We start from the raw sequence: 388 nt of genomic DNA, 5'->3' as shown, positions 1-388 counted from the left end.
AGCATCACTCCCCGGCAGCCGAGCCGTGCGTCCTTCCTGCATCCGGTCACTCGAATTTGGGCTTGGATGGGGCCGCGTACCCACGGATGTTGAGCAGCAGGAGGAGGCCGAGGCAGAGGGTGGCAGGGGCGCACATGGCCAGGGGCTCCCGCAGCACCAGCAGCGTGTAGATGGCACCTGGGCGAGGGGCAGAGCGTGGAACCGGGCTCCCTGCCCGAGGGTCCCCCGAGACCCCGCGCAGGGCGGCGGGCGCCCGCTGGCTCTCACCGATCATGACGACGCTGAGGACGAAGTTGCTGATCTCCTGCAGGAGCTGGGGTCCGAAGGCCAGCAGCAGCCCGGCCACCACCTCCACCCAGCCCACGGCCTCCAGGTACCGGCCCGGCTC

The 388-nt window shown here is 70.6% G+C and overlaps 1 protein-coding gene across 1 annotated transcript; it reads right to left on the bottom strand.

Annotated features, from left to right (window-relative positions):
* Positions 1-46: 46 nt before the first annotated feature.
* Positions 47-385, bottom strand: ZMYM6NB (ZMYM6 neighbor; the record flags this gene model as incomplete). The annotated part of the gene is made up of 2 exons (XM_010191964.1): positions 47-177; positions 268-385. Coding segments are annotated over 2 exons (249 nt in total), but the record flags the coding sequence as incomplete, so codon positions are not given.
* Between the last annotated feature and the right edge of the window lie 3 nt (positions 386-388).

The sequence above is a fragment of the Mesitornis unicolor genome, unplaced genomic scaffold (assembly GCF_000695765.1).
Source record: "Mesitornis unicolor isolate BGI_N332 unplaced genomic scaffold, ASM69576v1 scaffold44350, whole genome shotgun sequence".
Taxonomy (NCBI): Eukaryota; Metazoa; Chordata; class Aves; order Mesitornithiformes; family Mesitornithidae; genus Mesitornis; species Mesitornis unicolor.
This window is presented reverse-complemented; position numbering and strand designations above follow the sequence as displayed.